Source organism: Ornithorhynchus anatinus, chromosome 8, assembly GCF_004115215.2.
Source record: "Ornithorhynchus anatinus isolate Pmale09 chromosome 8, mOrnAna1.pri.v4, whole genome shotgun sequence".
NCBI lineage: Eukaryota > Metazoa > Chordata > Mammalia > Monotremata > Ornithorhynchidae > Ornithorhynchus > Ornithorhynchus anatinus.
In genome coordinates, this window is record NC_041735.1 from 11,875,320 (window position 1) to 11,895,993 (window position 20,674).

The window sequence follows — 20,674 nt, forward strand, 5'->3', positions numbered from 1 at the left end:
GCTCCCCACAACTAGCCTGGGACTGTATCACCGTTACTGTACTCTTCCCAAGTAGTACAGTACTCTGCACACGGTAAGCATTCAATAAATACCGTTGATGACAGAGCCGATCGCTGCAATACTGTCGCTACAAGGCTCACTTAAAAAGTGAGCCCCGTGTGGGATTAGATTTTCGTGGCTCTAGCCCGGCGTTTAGAACAGTGCTTGACTGATTGTAGACCAAATGCCACCGTGATCGTTGTGCGTCGAAGTATTAAGCCTGACTTTCTGCTGGGATTTTTCTCCCTATCTCTTTTGTGCTCTCCTCTCGAGCGTAACTCTTCTTTCTTTTCACTGTATTATTTCAGAATCGATCGACGGGACTTTTTGAGGGGCTGATGACAGCTGAGCGCTGACGACTTACGCGCTCGGCAGAAAAGCACCCTCCCTGCCTTCAGGGAGTTTGTAATCTAGAAGGACCCAGGCGCCAAAATAGTTTAGAGAGTGAAAGGAAAGTGGATCCGAGTGCTTAACGTGGCTGATGTGTTCAGAAGGGCTACAAGAGGCTGTGAGTATAGAGGAGCGTCGTTGCTGCCAAGGCTCCTGTCCCCAGCCTCACTCGTCCCATCTTCTCCCCCCGCATATTGTATATGCCGTCACACGGAATCCTCTCGAAGTGTTATCCGTCTCACATTTCCCCTCTCGACAGATTCCTCCAGTGGCTTCCCATCTCAGTCAGCTTCATGGGTCTTGCCCGGCTCTCTCCGTTTCACACGTTGGCCTTCTTCACCCGTCACATTGGTCCTTCGAGGACAACCTTCTAGCTGTACCTCAGTCCTGACTTTCCCACCTCTGTTCCCCTCCACTGTCCCAGGAAACCCGCCCTTCGTCTCCTCGATCCCAAAGACGACAGCAATCCCCTTCAAAACCTCCTGTGCCTAAACTTATGCATTTATCCTCTCTCTCAGCACTTTCTATGTATGTATGTATGATTGTTTATCTAGTCACTTGATTTTGATTACCCCATTAGAATGTAGGCTGCGTGTGAGCAAGGAACAAGTCTCGTGTTTATCCTTTCCCCAGCTTGTTGTATAGTGCATAGCACTTTGAGGGTGTTCAATAAATACCGTTACCATAACTATTATTACTACTATGACAAAGGATGGAACCACAATAACAAGGATCCTGGGACAGAATCTTCTATTGTGATCCCAATTTAGACCTCTTCTCTTAAATGAGGATTAAATACCTGTTCTCCCTCCCCCCTTAGACTGTGACTTAGACCCTTCACTTGTGGATATTAAAAGATGAACTATTCACTGGAGCCAACATTTCCTCTACCCAACCCCCAACCTTTCCAGCCTTTTCTCAAGAGAGCATGGGAATGGATTCAAGAATGTAGCAATATTTGGCTATCTCTTAGAAGTTTTGGCCTCCACCTATGTTCTGTCTCCTTTCCAAGATCCTTTTCCTTACCCACTTATTCGTGACACTCGGTGCTTTCTCTTCCTACTACTCTTCTCTCATTCCTTTCGCTCATCACCCTTGTCACCTGGACTTTTTTTTTTGCCTCTGTGTGTATGGGTCTTCTGTCCTCTTCCAAGCACACAGTAAGCATTCAATAAATACCATTGATTCTTGCCGTACAACGATTTTAATCTTCAAATTAAATTCCAGTTCCTCATTACCCTCAAGAGAGGGACACAGAGAAATTTCTGTAGAGAGACACAGAGAAGTTTGTGCAGTTATTCCCATAAACCGATCTCAGCCAGTGAGGCGGTAGATAAGAGTGTGTTGTGCAAATGAATACCAAGCAATCGATCGTGTTTTCGAGTGCTTATTGCGTGCAGAGCGCTGTACTAAGTGAATGGGAGATGACGATATAACAGTTGGTAGACTTGTCTCCTGCCCACAAGGAGTTTACAATCTAGGAGAGGGAGACAGCAGTAAAATAAATTACAGATCAATACGTAAGTGCTACGGGGCTGAGGGTGAGGTGAATGAAAGGTACAAATAAGTGTGAGGGCAGTGCAGAAGGGAGAGGGAGTAGGGGAAATGAGGGCTTTAGTACCTTTAATTTAGATCACGCTAAAACCATAGAATCTAGACTTTCCTAGGCTTATATTCATGAAAAGCATTTATGTTTTTGATGGGACATGATTGCATCGGCTCTCTAAAACTAGTATTCAAATGTAGCACATGTTTAATCCACCCAATTGTACAATAGCACATTGGAGTGTCAGAAGAACGTTTCACTTCATGAAAGACTCAATCTGCTGTACTTCACTTTATTTAGCAAAAGGGTCTGACTGAAGACAGCAGGATATTGCACAAAGCTGCCAAATTTCCTAGAACTACCTTTCTTTTGCAAGAGGTGTCTGTCTCGCCGTGTAAATGAGATGCAAGTTTCCATTAAGATGTTTAAGGCTGATTCTCACGGCTCTGATTAACGGTATATTTTTTTAATGGTACTTCTTAAACCCTTAGGTACTGAGTTAGATACAAGGACATCAATCAGGTTAGAACAGTCCCTGGTGTTCGCACTCTAAGTAGAAGGCTGTGAAAGACTGGAATCGATCCAATATGCTTCTTTTCCCATAATACAACCGGCAAAACTCTGAAATTTTTGGCTTCGAGCTACTCATGGAAATTCTGATTGAGTCTAGAACAAATCATCAGTGGTATTTACTGAGTGCTTGCTGTGTGCAGAGTCCTCTACTAATGGGAGTGTACAATGCGGCAGAGCTGGTAGACACGTCTACGAGCTTACAGTCTAGAGGGGGAGATGACGTTAATATAAAGAAATAATTCATAATACATCATTTGTAGATATGTACATAAGTGCTGTGGGGCAAATACCACATGCCCAAAGGTCACAGATCCAAATGCATTGAAGGGTCGGAAGGGAGAGGGAGCCGGGGGGGAAAGGACTTCACTGGGGAAGGCCTCTTACAGGAGAGAGGATCTTAAAAAGACTCTGAAGGTGGGGAGAGTGGGAATCTGGCAAATATGCAAAGGGAGGGTGAGAGTACCAGGCCGGGGGTGGTGAGGGGAAGGGTCGGCAGGGAGATAGATGAGATTGGGGCACGGTAAACTGATACTAAAGGAGTGAAGTGTAGGGGCAGGGCCGTAGCAGGAGATCAGCGAGGTAAGGTAAGAGGGGGCGAGCCGATGGAGTACTTTAAAGTCGATGGTAAGGAGTTTCTTTTGAGGTGGATGGGTGACCACTGGAGGTTCTTGAGGTGTGGGGAGACGTGGGCTGAACTTTTTTTAGAAAGATGATCCAGGCAGCAGAGTGAAGTGTGGACAGGAAGCAGGGAGACCTACGAGGAGAGGCAGATGCAGTAGTCAAAGCGGGATAAGGTAAATGCTAGGACCAGCGTACTATCAGTCTGAATGGAGATGAAAGGGTGGATTTTAATGATGTGAAGGTAGAACCGACAGGATTTGGTGACAGATTGAATACGTGGGTTGAATGAATCAAAACACTGACTCACCCCTTCCCTCCTGGCCTGCAAATCTGCAACTGCTCACTTTCCAGTGGTTCCTTCCCCGCTGTTTTCAAACACGCCCATTCATTCGAGTCATTGAGTGCTTAATGTGTGCAGAGCCCTGTACTGAGCGCTTGGGAGAGTACAATATAACAATACACAGACACGTTCCCTGCCCACAACAAGCTTACAGTCTAGAGGGGGAGGCAGGCGTTAACGAATCCCCTATCCTTAAAAAAAAACACCTTGACCCCACAACACCTTCCAGTTGTCACCCCAACTCTCCCTTACCATTCCTCTCCAGACTGCTTGAGTGAGTAGTCTTCACTTTCTATCTCAACTTCCCCTCCTCCAGTTCTTTGATTGAGTCCCTGCAATCTGGCTTTCTCCCCCTTCACTTCATGGAAACAATCCTCTCTAAAATCACCAGTGTCATCCTTCTTGCCTGACCCAGTGGCCTCTACACTAACCTAATCCTCCTTGACCTCTCCACTGCCTTTGACTCTACAAATCACCCCCTTCTGGAAACACCAACTTGCCTCATTTCCTCAATCCACCCTCTCCTCTGTGTCGACTGTCCGCTTGTACTCCTTAAGCATTTTGATACTCACCCCAGCCCCCACATCACTTATGTACTTGTATTTATACTCTACTATTCCTCCTGTCTGTAATTTAATTCGATGTCTGTCCCCCTCACAGAGACTGTTAGCTCCATTATGGGCAGAGACCACTCTGCCAACTCTATTGCCTTATACTTTCCCAAGCACTCAGTACAGTAAGTGCTCAATAAATACCATCGATTGCTTGTTGCCGCGAGACTTTAATGGCTTTTGAAGATGGCTGTTAGATTGCTCGTCTGGGCCAGTCAACCAAGGGCCATGGTGTTCAATGGTACTTGTTAAGCGCTTACGAGGGGTCAAACACTGTTCTAAGCACTGGGATGGGTACAAGTTAATTAGGTCAGACACAGTCCCTGTCCCACAGGGGGTTCACAGACATCAGGGGGAAGTAGCAGTAATAAGATTTACTGAGTGTTTACTGTGGGCAGAGCACTGTACTAAATACAGGGAAAGAGTACCCATGTTGGAATTAGACACAGACCGCGTCCTGTGAGACTTGGCCAAACTGAATGCCTTCCCAGTGGTGAACTTCCTAGAACAGTTGATTTTCCAGGAGATTTTCCCCTGGCAAAATTTTTGTTCCCACCAGGTCTGCACACCTGGCCTCGGCTCCAACTTCCTCCAACGGAGGAACACCGACAGAGTGTAGGAATGGGCCTCTGCGGGCCCTGCTGACTTAGAACTGGCTCCCTTCTTGGCCCAAATAGGACCTATGCCTCCTCTCTCCCTGCCCAGGTCGGGACGAGCCATAATGATCGTTGTCTCTGTTAAGCGCCGACTGTGGGTTAGATACGAGATCCTCGGATAGGGCCCAGTCCATCTCCCCTGTTTTTGCATTAACTCTCTGCCTTGTCTCTCCTCTATCCGTGCTGTACAGGTACATAACTGAAAATCAAAACAACTAGAAACTGCAATTTCATTCTGAGAGGGAATCCAAAAGGGAATGTGAGCGGGCCGACCTCTTTACCAGATGCGATTGCATCCTTCAGGATTTGAAGAAGCCCAAAGACTGTCTCGTGTGACAGTTTGAAAATGAAGCAGTTACAGGAAGAGACCATGGGGTCGATGACCTTTCTTCCCCATTTTATCATCACTCTCCCGTTGTGTGGGAATAAACAACAAAATACACAAGCGAAGGAGGGAAGGGATTTCCACACAGGAAGCAGTCCTGTTCACACGCCACAGTATTTATCCCCTTTATCTGACCAGTCCCTTTTTTCACCTCCTCACGAGCACATGCGGGAGTAATGCGGTACTAAGAAAAACCTTCAGGAGAACTGGCTTGAGGCCAAATGTAGTGAAAACTTTAGTTAGAGGTTTCTTTTTTTTTTTTCGGTAGTGTTTGCCGAGTGCCTACTACGTCCCATGCACTGTACTAAGCACTGGGGTAGATACATGCTAATTCGGTTGGACACAGTCCATCTCCCACAAAGGGGCTCACAGCCTTGATCCCCATTTTACATATGAGGTAAACGAGGCCTAGAGAAGATAAGTGACTTACCCCAGGTCACACAGCGGACAAGTGGCGGAGCTGGGATTAGAACCCAGGTCCTTCTGACTTCCCAGCCGATGCTCTATCCCTTAGACCGCAGTGCTTCTCTGGATGGAAGTTTGGAAAACACGTAAATTCTCTTTTATTGCCTAGAATATATTGAATAAAAATACAAAGTGCAATTAAATCTTCACTGAGCAATTTTTTTTAAATATGCATTCAGGAGTCATCAGATGAATATTAAACTTTTTATTACATTAAATTGGGGTGCAAGGAAATCATACTACCCCATAGTATTTTTATACTGAGTTTTCTGAAATAGGAACTTCACCCAATAAAGCAGAAGGGTTGGAGCTGCCTTTTTTTTTTTTTTTTTTTTGCGGTTTTGTAGCAAGTGTGTGAAAAGCAGATCAAGGCAATCTCTACTTGTAGACAGTCGGAGATATCAGTCACTGCAGAATGTTTGCTTCTTTGGTTTTTTTTTTTAACCATTTTAGACTTATCAAGGGTCCCAGAAATATAGCCCTCAGGGAGATTCTTTTGTACCACTTCCTATAAAATGACATGTACCTCCATAGAATTCATTTTCTGAGAACCAGCGAATGACATGCGGTGACATAGCATAAATCTACCGCCTCTTTAATCCGGCACCGTTCAAAAAGCCCTCTGCTTCTAGGTGACGACGATGAAGGGGACGGACATCATGGACAGATCCTCCAAGGTAAGTGGATAGTGAATATTTGGGGAGAAAGAGGGAGAGATAGGGAGAAAGGGGTGGGGTGGGGGGAAACCGGAGAAATTCTGAGCAAGACATTGTGATTCCGAAGTACTCTGGCCCTTGCGTGAGCCTAATGTTTGATTCTTCACAACAGCTGAGTCCCAGATTTCCTAGCACAGCTGCAGGAGAGATTTTGGTTTAGACAGGCTTCTTGCCAAGCTAAGCGATCAGTTGTTTGGTGGGATGGACATCAATGCCTTAAAGTTTTGTGAACTAAACTGAACTACTGAACTAAAATAGATTCTCTTTTCCAAATAGCTATTGAACATGGTAAACGCTCAAAATATACCATCGATCGATTAATCGATTCTCTTTCCCAAATAGCTATTGAACTAAAATGGTTCAATAGCTATTTGGGAAAGAGAATCGATTAATCGATCGATGGTATATTTTGAGCGTTTACCATGTGCGGAGCCCTGTATGAAGTGTTTGGGAGAATATATCAGAAGAGTGCCAGTGACCAGCTACTCAGCTCCTCTGAACCGGATTTGGGATATTAGGATCTCTATTTATTTTTTCATCAAAATGAATACCCCATACTAAGAATTGTAAGCTACCGATGAAGATTTCCCTTTCTGTGATAATTTTGGATCTTTAGCCTAGGCTTAAGTCTACTGATATGATAAAATGAACCTTTTCAATTAATTGCCCATGGAATGGAGAATAAGGTCATGTGTGTAGAATCAGTATCATTAATTGCAAAAGAATGTCTTCTGAAAAGTTATTCTAGCTTTCTAGTTATAAAGAATATTACTCATACCGTTAGAAGGGGAAGCTGCTGGTTGGCATTTATGCCCTGCCCAATTAAAAAAAAATCCTAAGTCTTTTTAAAACAATGACAGAACTGGTTGAGCATATATTCTTCTAAATAGAAGGATCTTGGTGTTAAAATCAGGTCTGTGTCCCACCTGATTGTTTTGTATCTACCCCATATCTTAGTTCCATGCTGGGCACATAGAATCCGCTTAACTAATATCACTCTTATTGTTATAATTCATCGTCGTTCATATTTATCGAGCGCTTACTGCGTGCAGAGCGCCGTCCTAAGCACTCTGGAGAGTAGAAATACAACAGTAAACAGACACATTCCCTGCCCGCAGCGAGCTTACAGTCTAGAAGACGCTTCTGCTCTCTGAGACCCTTGGGATCCCCTGGGAGACTGCAACCTCCCACTGGCTCCTTCGCCATTCTCTGATGGCAGCAGAAGAATGTCCATTTCAAAATCGAGGCTGGCTTTCTGGAAGGCAGAGGCTGGGGTTGCTGCCCTTTCTGCTCTTCCCCACTTTCCAAGCCAAGCAGAGGCCAGTCGTTCAGTCGTTCGTTGATTCAATCGTGTCGATTTAGGCTGTGAGCCTGTTATTGGGCAGGGATTGCCTCTGTTGCCAAATTGTACACTCCAAGCGCTCAGTACAGTGCTCTGCACATAGTAAGTGCTCAAATATTATTGAATAAATGATTTGTGCACTTACTGTGTACAAAACACTGTGCTAAGCACTTGGGAGATTACAATATAACAATAAACAGACACATTCCATGCCCACAATGAGCTTACCATCTACTGGGGGAGACGGATGGTAATACGAATGAATAAATAAATGAATAAATAAATTACAGATATGCACACGTGTCCGATGGCACAATTTTAATAATGTTAGCATTTGTTAAGCGCTTACTATGTGCAGAGCACTGTTCTAACCGCTGGGGTAGATACAGGGTAATCAGGTTGTCCCACGTGAGGCTCATAGTTAATCCCCATTTTCCAGATGAGGTAACTGAGGCCCAGGGAAGTGAAGTGACTTGCCCTCAGTCACGCAGCTGACAAGTGGCAGAGCCGGGATTCGAACCCATGACCTCTGACTCCCAAGCCCGGGCTCTTTCCACTTAGCCACGCTGCTTCAAGATGAGAACCAAGTGGGCAGAGGTACCAACTCTGTTGTACTTTCCCAAGCGCTCAGTACAGTGCTCTGAGCGGAGTAAAGGCTCAGTAAATACCTTCGACCGATCACTTGAACATGTCTCCGCTGACCCACCCCTAAGGGGGCCCCAAACTGCCCTCTGCACCCAGCCTTGGGCGGGAAACACGTCTACCAACTCTGTTCTCTTGTACTCTCCTAAGTGCTTAGTGCATGGTTCTGCACGGAGTAAACACTTACTAAATATGACTGGTCGATTGAACGGATGGATTGACTGATGATGTTCAGTCATTTGTTGGGCTGGGCTGTCTCAGCAGAATGCTAGCCCAAGTACACCTTCAGTGGGTCCGACATTCCTCCAGATGCTCTATGGCTCAAGCGGCCATTTTGTTCACGTGCAGTTGACCACCCAACAAAGGAAACGTGTTTGCGTGCATGCTAAGAACACTCAAGACGGAAAAAAGCCAACATGGGGTTTACCGATATTGACAGAGAGAAACAAAACGTTAAACACAAAATAAGCCCAGATGTCTGAGTATGCTTCTTTAGTGTGAGTAGAAAACACTCTCTCCTAGGGATTTAATGATGAAAAGAAAAGAAGGTAACCGATTCAGCGAAGCCCAGTGGAAAGAGCCGGGGTCTGGGAGTAAGACATCTGAGTTCTAATTCTCAATCAGCCTGCTGTGTTACCTTGGGCAAGTCGCTTAACTTCCCTGGGCCTCAGTTTCCTCATCTGTAAAACGGGGGTAAGACTTGTGACCCTCATGTGGGACATGGACTGGGTCCAACGTCATTAGCATGTACTTACCCCATTGCTTAGTTTAGAGTTTGGCACATAGTAATCGCTTAACAGATACTATGTAAAACTCGGGCAGATACAAATACTGGGTAAAACAACAACAAAAAAAGCCCAGATATTTTCCAGTGGCTTCATTTTATTCAATCGCTCTTCGGATTCCACCCAACTCAAGGAGCCTGGGTCCTATCAGTCTTTCTTTTTTCCTACTATTAAGAGATTGAAGATATTAAAGCAGCAACTGAAATGTCAAACCATATCTTCTAAGATCTTAAAGTGTGGTTGAGATGTTAAAAGGATGGTGTAAAATTTTCACTCTCAAGCTCCTCAGCCCTTGCTGAGCTTCCTCGGTGGCTTTAATGTTCTCCTTCACACTCAGAGTCAGGTCAAAGTGTGGTTCAACCAGGCCAATACCCGGGCTGACAACCTCCCGACAGGAGCCACTGAGGCAGGACGCTAGCCAGGTGGCCAGAGGGCACACAGTCGGAGAAGACGGGGCAAGGCCAAAGCTGTGGAGAGCGGTGCCAGTTCAATCAATCGACATATGACACTTCTTGAGGGCTTACTGGGTGCAGAGCACTGTACTAAGCGCTTGGGAGGGTACAATAGACACGATCCATGCCCACAGGGAGCTTACAGTCAAAGACGTGAAAGTTTCTGTAAGGGGAATTCATGCCTCACTAATTTCCTGGTGTTCTTTTATGAGAGCGATAAGCATGAGGAAAAAAGCAGCCAGGAGGCATACAATATTTGGATTCCTAAAGGTCTTTGAAAAAGTTCCACCTTGGGATAGGAGAATGTTCTGCCTTGGGGGAAAAAAAATCTTTCCTAAGTGCTTGGTAAAGGGTTTGGGACAAAATATATACCGTACAAATGCAATAAATAGTACCCAAGTACTTAGGAACTGTTCTGCACATAAGAAGTGCTCAGTAAGTACCGTTGATTGATCGATTGAAACTATATGGTCTTACCTTCAGAAGGTTGTGTTTCTAAGAGCTCCCTCATGCTGAATTGAATTACAGAGTCTACCAATTTTCCAAGTTCAAGAATGAGGCTCACCAGTCTATAATTCCTAAGATTTATTCTCTTTATGGATAAATTACCTACCACTGATCCTGTCATAAAGGATCCATCTCTAATGAGAAGTTAAATAATCTAGGCAGAATTTCTGCAGCTTCAGTCAATGATATTTATTGAATGCTTACTGAGTGCAGAGCTCTGTACTAAGTGCTTAGGAGAGTACATTACAACAGAGTTGCATACAATATAACAGAGTTGACTTTCACTGTGAAGTTCCTTCAAAATTCCTCATCATCGTGCATATTTAGTTCATCAATTTGGCCTCAGCATTCCGTGTGGTCTCCATAATCCAATCCAATCCCTCTGACCTCTGTGCTACCTTTAAAAAAATAGACAAAAAACCCTCTTTGGGTATGGGAATCTCTATCACCAATTTCAGGAGATCAATCTAAAAAAAAAAAAATCCATTTGAGCCTCTTGGCTACCTGCTTTTCTTCCTTTGCATTTTTAGATTTCCAGTTCTCAATTGGCCCTCTGATTCCCTAGCCAGCATCCTGCTTTTGATGCAGTGAAAGACAAGAGCAACAGATATGCGCATCTAGCAGGCAGCAGTCATGGGAAAGCTTGCTCTCCATTAGCAGAGGTTCAAGCAGGGAAGGGATAGATGCAAAACCGAGCCCAGCAAGAGCCATACACAAAGCAAGACAATACTACCTACACTCTATTTAAATGAATCATTAGTCACCCACTGGTCCAAGCAGCCACCCTCACTTGCTTGTATATTACCTTGCCATCAGTAGTATGACCTCCAGTGCAAAGGCCTACTTGTATCGTAGCAAATTCAGTCGTTTAAATTTTTTTTTCATAGATCATCAAATATTTGAGTTATTTCTAATAGACTATTACTAATTATCTTTTCTGGGCATATATAATTATATGCATTTGTCATCTTCGTTGTTCAATTATAGACAGCTATAACTTTGGAAAAGATGTTTAAATCAATCAGTCAATGGTATTTTTCGAATTCTTACTATGGGCAGAGCTCTGTACTAAGCGCTTGAAGGGTACAGTACAACAGAATGTCTTCTCCTCTGGACTATTAGTTATGGGCAGGGAATGTGTCTACTAAATCTCTTTCCCCAGGCCCTTTCAACTTTCTTTCTTGTGGGCAGGATTGGTCAGCGTGTTTTAAATAGCTTATCCTCCCTACTGTCCACCTTTTGCAATTATCACATCGTGGGATCCCAATTTATAACATAGGTATTCAGTTCGGGCTATGACAACCAGTTGTCTTATAACGTGAGATTGTGATCCTGAAGAACTTTGCTTTACTCATTCTGTAGTGCTCCCACACTGTAAATTTCTGTGCAAATCAATTATTCGCTCAATAGTATTTATTGAGCACCTACACTTTGCAGAAGTGCCTGGGAGAATACAATAGAATCAGTAGATAAGATCCCGACTCCAAAGAACTAAAAGTCTAGTGGATGGATTCCATCTTGCTATTATTCTGATCCCTGCCTTGAGGGGATTGGAACTTTCATAATCCAGTCAGGTGAGAGTCTAAATAATTCCACACTCTCTTGGTGACAAACAGCTCGGCAATAATCCATTAATAAATTCTTCCATCTACCTAACTTACTTTTCCTCCTTTACTGTCAGTCCCTTTTCTTCTTACCGGGGTCACAGTGGAATTGGAGAGGTAACAACTTTCGTATAGTTTAAAACAAATATATCTGTACCTTTTTCTTTGTCAAGTTAATTAATCCTCAAACCCTCAATAAAAAGGTTCTGAGGGATACCTCAGACCAAACAAAAAAAAGTGTTCTACCAAAAAAGTCATTCAGCTAAATAAAATACAGTGTATGTTGTCAAAAATGATAATATAGCAAGGGAAAAGACTGTAAAAATATAATAGCGTAATTTTGGGCCGATGACTAAGGAGGAAATGACAAGGGCCTTCAGAGGAAACGGCTTAAAAGAAGGGTGGGGGGAGGGAGCGGGGTTGAAGTGGAAAGAGATGATAGTTTTCCTTTTATTCATAAGGGATGAGAAGTATTGTAACAAGAATCTATAAAAAGAGACGTTCAAATTCAGTTTTAGGAAATATGTCCTATGTTCTCGATGTAGACCTGACCAAGGTGATGATCAACTACAGTGTCAACTCCTGGAGGGTAGCGATCCTGTCTACTTCCTCTGTTGTAGCTTCCCAAGTGGCGATACGGTCATCTGCATATTCACTCCGTCGCCAAATCCTGGCGATCTCACCTTCGCAACATCGCTAAAATCCGCCCTTTCCTCTCTCTCGAAACCACTACCACTTTAATACAATCACTCTTCCTATTCTGCCTAGATTAGACTGTAAGCCCGTCACTGGGCAGCGACTGTCTCTATCTGTTGCCGATTTGTACATTCCAAGCGCTTAGTACAGTGCTCTGCACATAGTAAGCGCTCAATGAATACTATTGAATGAATGAATGATTACTGCATCAGCCTCCTTGCTGACCCACCAACCTCCTGCCTCTCCCCACTCCAGTCCATATTTCACTCCGCTGTCCGGATCATCTTTCTACAGAAACGTTCAGGACCCGCATCCCCCTCCTCAAAAGTCTCCGGCAGTTGCCCATCCGCCTCCGTATCAAAAACTCTTCACCATTGGCTTTAATAGTAATAATAATAATGATGATGGCATTTGTTAAGCGCTTACTATATGCAAAGCACTGTTCTAAGCGCCGGGGAGGATACAAGGTCGTCAGGTTTGTCCCACGTGGGGCTCACAGTCTTCACCCCATTTTACAGTTGAGGCAACTGAGGCACAGAGAAGTGAAGTGACTTGCCCAAAGTCATCCAGCTGACAAGCGGCGGAGCTGGGATTTGAACCCATGACCTCTGAGTCCCCAGCCAGGGCTCTTTCCACCAAGCCACACTTCTTTAAAGTGCTCCATCACCTCTCCCCCTCCTACCTCACCTTGCTTCTCTCCTTCTACAACCCAGAGCGCACGTTTCGCTCCTCTGGTGCCGCTAACCTTCTCACTGGGCCTCGATCTCGCCTGACTCGCCGCCGACCCCTGGCCCATGTTCTACTCTGGCCTGAATCACCCTCCCACCTCAAATCCGCCAAACAATTACTCTCCCCCCTTCAAAGCCTTACTGAAGGCACATCTCCTCCGAGAGGCCTTCTCAGACTAAGCCCCACTTTTCCTTATCTCCCACTTCCTTCTGTATCACCCTGACTTGTTCCCTTTGCTCTCCCCCCAGCCCCACAGTCCTTATGTATATATCTATAATTTTATTTATATATATTGATGTCTGTTTATTTATACTGATGTTGTCTCCCCGCCAGACTGTGAGTTCGTTGTGTATCACTCTTTATTGCTGTATTGTACTTCCCTAGGCTTAGTACAGTGCTCAAATACGATTGAATGAATGAATGGATGAATCTGCACAGCAAGTGTGCAGTAAATACCAATGATTGAGTGATCGACATAAAACAAAATTAAGGATTGTTGGACAATTCTCTCAACGCAGGTAGGTGAGGCTTCCACACCGTTTGTCTTTCTGCCCTTTCAAAAGTATAAGAATCATTTGTGTGACAAGGCATTAAATTCACCGTACGTTATACTCAACACCAGGGTGTCCATGGTCAGGAGTTATAGCCAGCAGCCTGGTTTCCATCTGACCTGTCTCCATCTGGCACCAACACGGAACCATTAGCTTTTACGTTGGGTTTGGAGATTTATTTTTTTCTTCATTTTAAGCACTGAACTTCCCTCAGTCACAGGCCTGGCTCCTCGGTTCTCTGCCTCCAATTCACGTTACTGCATCTTTTGTACCGTGAGTTATCTCTCTTGCGTCTTCTTGTCTGTAATCTGTGAGGTTCGATGGTAGTTGCCCTCCTAGCTGCTGATTTTGCCTTTGTGCACTTATACTTTTGCAAATTTAACCCCAAATGGCTTTGCCAACAAATGTAGTTTGGAGCTCTTTTGTCTTAAGTCCTAAACCTTAGAACAAGGCCTTTTGACTTTTTGACAATGTAATATAATAATAATTAATAGTTGTGGTTCTGTTAAGCACGTACTTGTGCCAAGCACTGTACTAAATGCTGGGATAGAACTGTAAACTCACTGTGGGCAGGGAATGTGTCTATTTATTGTTATATTGTCCTCTCCGAAGCGTTTAGTGCAGTACCTTGCATACTGTAAGCACTCAAAAAATACGATTGTATGATTGAATGAATGAATGAATGAATATAAGATAATTAGGTGGCACATGGGGCTCTCAATCTAAGTAGGAGGGAAAACAGGAATTGAATCCCCATTTTGCAGATGAGGGAACTGAGGCAAAGAGAAGTTAAATGACTTGCCCCAGGTCATATAACAGAGAAGCGGTGGAGTCACTAATAAAACTTAGGTGCTCTGACTCCCAGGCCCGTGTTCTTTCCTCTAGGCTACGCTGATCATGTTCAGTTTGAAATAAAACAAATCATTCACTTAATCTTGCATCTGTTTCCAGCAGTGCTTTGACATATAGCTCTTCAAGAGCTGAGGATATAAAAAAAAGTCTGGAAATAGGTTACATATTATTAATAGTAGGGGTTTTAAGTTGCTTTTGATCTAAAAGCTTTCAAATTCCTGGAGTGGGTAACTCCTTATGTCCAGCCTGATCACATGATGACATACCTAGGGGATTTAAAAAATTACATTTGCCTTCTGAATGGATATTTTCTTAGTTAAAAAAAAAAAGTTTTCTTTGTAAGATGAAGTAGAGGGAAAGTTTAAAGAAAAAGGGCAGAACAAAAAAAAAAAGAAGAGATTGAAGAGAAGCTCTGAGAACTGTGTATGAGCAGTATGAGTTGATGGGAGATTTAAGCATAGAAGCTGGATAATCAATCAATGGTATTTATTTATTGAGCACTTACTGTGCTCAGAGCACTGTACAAAAAGTACAAAGCGCTTGACAAAGTGTAGATGTCTACGGGAAATCAGAATATCGTGCACGGTAAATGTATCTCAATTCCACTCGTTGACCGGGTGGGTTTGGGGAGTGTAACCTCTGTAAGATCGTGGACGGGGAATGTATCAGCCAAATCTGTTGTATTGTACTCTCCCAAGTGCTTAGTACAGTGCTCAGCACATAGTAAGTGCTCAGTAAATTTCACTGATTGATTGATTCTTCAAGTCCTCAAAGTCTCTACGGTGACTGTTTCACCTGAGTGACCTGGAATAATTCTAAGAAGATTAAACTAAGACTGTGAAAGGGGAAAAAGAGAATAAAAATAAAAAGGCCCCGAATTTCCATCTTATTCAAAATACTCCCCTAAGTAATTAAGATGACTTTTAAAGCTATTACATGGGGAAATATTTTATTATTCAACCCTTTTTTTCAGACCTAGAGCTATCCAAGGAGGTTTATAGCTAAATCCCTCCTACAGCCGGCTCCCCACCCCACCAGCTTCATTTGCATGAACTGAACTGTGAGCCAACTGGAACCACCGGGATAAATTATTATGTAACTCGTTCAATTCATTCCTAATGGCTGTTGACTTGAGACCAGGGATCCTAGAAAGAACAGCTGTAGAGGGAATACAGTCCAAGGCACAAATACTTTTAGACTCCAACCCAAACCTCACGGAATTCCAGTTCAAACTGGAAAGATTTTTCTCTCAAAGAGCACTGGGTTCCTCTGGGCTATGGAGTAGTCAGCCGTACTTGGACGAAACAAGATGAAGGTCAATGTAAGTACAAGAAATTCTCTCCTTTGTCACATAATTTCTCAAGTTTTTCCGATTACTTGAGGTTGTGATTTTCGGGGCAGTTTAAGGTATCCACCTTTTCTACCCTCAAAAAATTGGCAATGATGATTTACGAATTTCAAAAACGTTGGTCACTGCCATCTAAATCTGCAATCGAAATCTAAAATATCAGGTAAAAAAAAAGATGCCTCGTTCAAGGGATTATATTTGTTGGTCGTAGAAGCAGCGTGGTTTAGTGGAAAGAGCACGGGTTTAGGAATCAGAGGTCGTGGTTTCTAATCCCGGCTCCGCCACTTGTGAGCCGTGTGACTTTGGGCAAGTCACTTAACTTCTCGGTGCCTCAGTTACCTCATCTGTAAAATGGGGATTAAGACTTTGAGCCTCACGTGGGACAACCTGATTACCTTGATTCCAGGGCTTAGAACAGTGCTCGGCACATAGTAAGCACTTAACAAATACCAAAATCATTATTATTATTATCTTTTCCAAACTTAAAATATCGAGATGATATAACATTATAAACTCTGTCGAACTCCATCTGTGACAAGCTTCAGATTAAATGATTTTGTGCTGTTAGTTTTCTGCCTTTTGTCTCAGAAATTTCAAGTTCAGAGTTTTATTTCTCACTTTTCGGAAGGAAAAACTGGGATATAAAGGGAGGACTGATTTACTCCTGTAGTAAATCAGTGTTGGAACCAGGAGTCGAATCTGATTCTACTTCTCCTTCTCTTGTTCTAACCTTGGTCTCATCTACTCCTCAGTAATCTAGAGTGGAGATTCGAACCGTTCCCATTCCCGTGAGAGCTAAATGCCTATCTTGTAATGTGATGTAACCATTAACTGCTCAGGCAGTACCCCAGTGAAAAATGAAGTGATATTTTCTAAACATTTCAGCTAATGTTGCAGATCTGGGGGGGTGGCGGGGGGGGGGGGGGGGGGGGGGGGCGGGGCCTAGTTATTCGGAGCAAGCCTTATCACTCTGTCCGGATCGAGAAAATTGCACTAACCCACAATGGCTCTGGCAAATGAAAAGGGAAAAAGCATCTAGAGTTTTCTCCAAGGGACTCTCAGAGTTTCCACACATCCGCACAGAGAGGCGATAGGTAGCCACAGAAAAAAAAGTTTTAAAGTTTTAAAGTTCCTTGTTTGTGAGGGAGAGTTATGGAATTCAAATATGGCAACATTATACTATTCTAAATAGTCCTTAGCTACTCACTCCTTCTAGAAATTGATTTTTAAAATCCATATTTTGAGGAATCAATCAAAGCATTGTATTTTTCTGAGAGGTCTTCCTAAACTAATGTGGGAGGGAATGAAGAGGCTTCTTTCTATTAAAATGGTCTTAATTGTGACAGTTTCTCAGTCCTGCAAACCATACTGGGTAGGTTTTTGTAAAATGTAGAGCAATAGGTGGCAATCCAAAACACTAAGACAAGCCTGTATGATAAGAAGCAGCGTGGTCTAGTGGAAAGAGCCCGGGCCTAGGAGTCAGAGGGCTTGGTTTCTAGTCCCGGCTCTGCCACCTGTCTGCTCTGTGATCTTGGGCAAATCACTTAACTTCTCCGTGCCTCATAAAATAAAAGACTATGAGCCTCACGTGGGACTCGGGCTGTGTCCAACCTCGTATTTACCCTAGCGTTTAGTAGCATATAGTAAGCACTAAACAAATACCTTTGGAAAAAAAAGAGTTGCAATCTATTGTAATCTTGGGACCCCTACCTAATAATAATAATAATAATAATGGCATTTGTTAAGCGCTTATTCTGTGCAAAGCACTGTTCTAAGCGCTAGGGGGGACACAAGGTGATCAGGTTGTCCCATGTGGGGCTCACAGTCTTAATCCCCATTTTACAGATGAGGTAACTGAGGCACAGAGAAGTGAAGTGACTTGCCCAAAGTCACATAGCTGACAAGTGGAGGAGTCGGGATTCGAACCCATGACCTCTGACTCCCAAGCCCGTGCTCTTCCACTGAGCCACGCTGCTTCTCAGTGGCATGGTGGCCTTGTCAGGATATATTCTCATTTGTCTAGGCTGATTTAGGCTGTAGGGAATTAGTTAGATGACCAGTTCCAGCACTCTGACGATATACTCCTCCAGGTGCTTATCATTTTTTCAACCACCACATCATGTTCATATACTAAGCACTCCATAAAGACCATTGATTGACCGACTGAATGACTGCTTCCACACACTGCATCCCAATATTATTGGAAGAATGTTCCCCCACTCTGCCCTTGCTTTTTCTCCAGACTAATTAATAAACACATGCATTCTAGCTGAATTGTATGTGTCAAGATTTGCAAAATTAAACAGCAGGAGTTGCATCACTGAGAGGCGGAACTGAGGAGATAAGATGCTGTTGTATCACCAGTTTCCCCTCTGTTTCAAGACCCACTGTAGTTTGGCTTGAACTCTAAGGATTTGGGTCAGAAGAGCTCTACTCAAGAATCCCCAAGTGGATCTTTGCCTATGGACAGGAACCGCCACCTGCCTCCCGGGATCTGAACGAATGACTGTGACCCCTGGAAGTCCGGCTCAGTCCTGAATGTCCAAGCCCTAGGACACTCACTTCAGCCAGTACATGGATCTTCATTATGAGAAGCCACACGGCATAGTAGATAGAGCACGGGTCAGAAGGCCATAGGTTCTAATCCCTCCTCTGCCACTTGTCTGCTGTGTGACCTTGGGCAAATCACTTCACTTCTCTGTGCCTCAGGTACCTCATCTGTAAAATGGGAATTGAGACTGTGACGTGGGACAGGGACCGTGTCCAGCCTGATATTCTTGTATCCGCCCCAGCACTTAGTACAGTGCTTCACACATAGTAAAAGCTTAACAAAGACCATAATTATTATTATTATTATCACCTTTCATTCCACATTTTTGATAGGAAGCAACGGCAGAATTAAGGAACGGTCTTCTCACAAATTGCATCCTCCTGGATGCAGGAAAATGCGGTGACCAAGAAAATGGTTTTGCACAAGCAGGAGGCATTAGGCGTGGTATGAGTACTGCAGTGCAAGTTTTCATGTGGAAACATGAAACCAATCCCTGGGTTCTAGAAAAGCTGAGTGGGTGACTTGAGCCATTCCTCCTTCATGATCTCCAGGACTTGAGCCATATGGTTCAGTGGCCCTGAGAATTCAATTTGAGCTAGAATGTCCCAGGCCTCACTAGATCTCTGATCGTGACTCATAGACTCTCACGGAGGAAGCCAGAGACATCTTGGTCTCCCCATGGGATTCTCAGTTCTGGCATCAGCCAAGCTGGTTCAGACCTTAGTATCTGTTACTCCCAGATACCCATGCCAAAAAGAAGCCCCAGGCAAGTTATTTGGAGTCTGATGAAACCAGACCCTTCTCCCCTCTATCCTCAAGGAAATGGCAGCTGCCTCTCTCCAGCTCCTAGTTTGATGTCGGCCATTATGGGCTGATTTCCAAAGCGTATTGCACTGTTCTCAGTGCGCTTATGAAGTAAGCAGCAAAGTTAGGCTGGTCATCAGAGGACTAAGGGGTTTGGTTAAATGGAAAGCCTCAAACTCTTATCTTCTATCAAGACAGCAGGTGGTGAATGAGGCCAACTAAAGGAAGGACTTCCTGACTTTAAGATTTACGAGAAATAGTTCCAGATGGGCCATGGTGGGTGGGGAGGGAGTGGGGAGGGGAAGGGGGTGGGCCTACAGGGATGTGGCCAAAAGTGTGACCCAGAGAGAGGGGCAAAGTGACAGGAGTGGGTAGGAGGAGAGAGGCAGAGGGAGAGAGAGTATGAAAGGGAAAAAGGAGAGACAGAAAAGGAGAGAGAGTGAGCAGAGAGACAGAGAAAAGGAGAGAGAGTGAGCAGAGAAGGAGAGTGGGAGAGAGATAGGAGGGGGGAGGAACAAAGAGTCATCCAATCATCATCCGTCAACACTCAGCCCAGGCTAAAGCAGCCAGTGCCACCCTCAGCTCCTGCCACGACTGTCATGGCTTGCGGGCCCATCCTAGACTCTCCTTAGCTGTTTCTAACCTTACCAGAAACACATCATACCAACCTCTTTCAAACTCCAAGAAATGGCCTGGGAAGGACCAATTCAATGACACAGGAAAAGGAAGAGAAGGAGAAGCCAGGTGGAGAAGAGATGATGACTTGGCAGCCTCACATCTATTTCTCCTCCTCCCTACCGCCGCCTCAGGGCTCTGGATGCTAGCAAAACCCTAATGGGTCCCCGCAGAGCCTTTCAGGTGTCAGGATACCGCTCCCCCAAATTCTAAACAGGCCACCTAATACTGGAATCTGGTCCCATTACATAGGAGACACCTAGACGAGGGACCGAGGGAGGTGGTGAAATCTCATTCCCTGGAGATATTTAAGAATACAGTAGATATTCACCTATTTGGAATGACTGGGTCCTGTAGTCTGCAGGGAAACGAGGCCTGCGATCCATAATGTTCTGAAAACATCCGGATTACCTCTCCATTCTTCCTAAAAAGGTCATAAAATGCTCTCCTGAAAGACTCCTCAGGCTAGCACAGAGAAATCCACATTCAGGAATTGCCTCTCCTTCTCCTCTTCCGTTTTCTTCGGCAAGGATGGAGGAAGTGTGCGTGGGGTTCATGGGATTGGTGAGGGGATTTTTTTCTTCAATCAGAAATCTTGCTGTCCTTCCTATCTTGTACTTCAGAGAAATAGAAAAGGATGAATGCTCAAGAGCCAGCTCAAATAGTCAGCCCCAATCTCTAAACTTTGATCTCATAGGCCTGTGTTTACATACTATTAGTGGCTACCAAAATACATTAAAGGAAAACCACAGTTCATAAAGATGATCAAAGTGCTCCCCACAGCTGCTTCAATC

At 44.1% G+C, this 20,674-nt stretch overlaps 1 protein-coding gene across 4 annotated transcripts in view; it reads left to right on the top strand.

Moving 5' to 3' along the window:
• The first annotated feature begins 6,048 nt into the window (after positions 1-6,048).
• CASS4 (Cas scaffold protein family member 4) overlaps positions 6,049-20,674 on the top strand; it is a 34,118-nt gene continuing 19,492 nt past the window's right edge. For 2 of the 4 annotated variants that reach the window (XM_029070037.2, XM_007671405.3), the window contains exon 1: positions 6,049-6,303. In XM_029070037.2, coding sequence (XP_028925870.1) covers positions 6,268-6,303 — 36 coding nt within the window. In that variant the 5' untranslated portion in view covers positions 6,049-6,267. Of the gene's footprint in view, positions 6,304-15,632; positions 15,824-20,674 lie in introns of those variants that run through there. The other 2 variants (XM_029070039.2, XM_029070040.2) reach the window with 1 other exon arrangement.